This window comes from Gavialis gangeticus, unplaced genomic scaffold, assembly GCF_001723915.1.
Source record: "Gavialis gangeticus isolate Ggan-Ray unplaced genomic scaffold, GavGan_comp1, whole genome shotgun sequence".
Classification (NCBI taxonomy): domain Eukaryota; kingdom Metazoa; phylum Chordata; order Crocodylia; family Gavialidae; genus Gavialis; species Gavialis gangeticus.
Window position 1 is genome coordinate 32,248,823 of NW_017729031.1, and position 1,263 is coordinate 32,250,085.

The window sequence follows — 1,263 nt, forward strand, 5'->3', positions numbered from 1 at the left end:
GGTCTCATTTTGGAATCAAGAGTTCTAGATTTTTGCATTACATTTTTCTGGCTGCGCTGTCACAAATTCTTCACTTAGGGCCCTGCTGAAGTTTAAGATTTTCACATTGCTTTTGGAGAAACCGTATTGGTGACCTCCCAAATGCAGCACCTGGAAACTAGCTGCCCCCTCTCTCCTTAATGTGACCCCCCCAAATGCAGTGCAGAGAAACTAGCTGCCCCTCTCTCCTTAATGTGACCTCCCAAAATGCAGCACATGGAAACTAGCTGCCCCTCTCTCCCTAACGTGACCCCTCAAAATGCACCACAGAGAAGCTAGCTGCTCCCTCTCTCCTTAACATGACCCCCCAAAACACAGCATAGGGAAACTCTCTCATTAAAAAAACCCTTTTTGACTCACTTTTTATTAAAACATCTGGCTCCTTTACTATTCATAAGATCCAGAAAGAGCACACACTGACTGCAGAGGGCTTCCTCAGCCCGACGACCTGAAAGCTTGCAAAAAAGAAATTCCCCCCACACAACTCTTTAAGTTGGTCTAATAAAAGATATCCGCTTTCCCCAAAGACCCCCATCTGGAATTAAAGAGGCGCCGTCCCTGCCTCAGGCCGTTTCCACCGAGGAAGGAACTTTATTAACTAGTTAACGTTCAAAGGGAGAGAAGGCGGCGACTGGCTCCTATCGATTCAGTAAACCCGTCCCTCCTGTTGCAAAGTGCTCATTTCAACGGAGGGAAAGACCGAGGGAAAGACCCGCTCGCCGGTGGCAGAATGGAAATTTTTGGGAGGAAGCACGAGGGGGTGAAGAGGTGATAAGGAGGAAAAAAAATGAAAAAAAGAAAAGGATAAGACTCTTTCCTGCTTGCAAGAGAAATGCAAGCCGGGGGCACACAGCCAAGAGGGCCCCCTTCCCCCACCTAGCCCCCGTCCCCACAACACGGGCACCTCAGGGGAGAGGGATGCAGGTTGCAAAGTTGCAGCTGCCTTCGGGCAGGGCTGCAATGCCAGCACCACGGCCCCCCTCCACCTCCTTCTCCTCCTCCCCAGCCTTCTGCCCGCACAAGGGGCCCCGACTCACGAGCAGGCCGAGCAACAGCAGCAGCCCGGCCCCGCCGCCGCGCCCCACCGGAGCCATGACCCTCCCCGCTCCTGCTCCCGCTCCGCCGCCGGCTGCTGCCACGTCTGGCCGCGCACGCGCCCTGCGCGCGGGCGGGGCGGGGCGGGGCGGGGCCGGGCATGCTGGGACTTGTAGTCCCGCCCCGCCC

General features: G+C 55.5%; 1 protein-coding gene across 2 annotated transcripts in view; it reads right to left on the bottom strand.

The window, feature by feature from the left end:
* The window catches only part of PDIA5 (protein disulfide isomerase family A member 5), a 159,462-nt gene extending 158,284 nt beyond the window's left edge, over positions 1–1,178 (bottom strand). The window contains exon 1 of one of the 2 annotated variants that reach the window (XM_019522578.1): positions 1,077–1,177. In XM_019522578.1, the coding sequence (XP_019378123.1) occupies positions 1,077–1,133 (57 nt within the window). In that variant the 5' untranslated portion in view covers positions 1,134–1,177. Of the gene's footprint in view, positions 1–1,076 lie in introns of both variants that reach the window. The other variant, XM_019522581.1, reaches the window with a different exon arrangement.
* Positions 1,179–1,263: the final 85 nt, after the last annotated feature.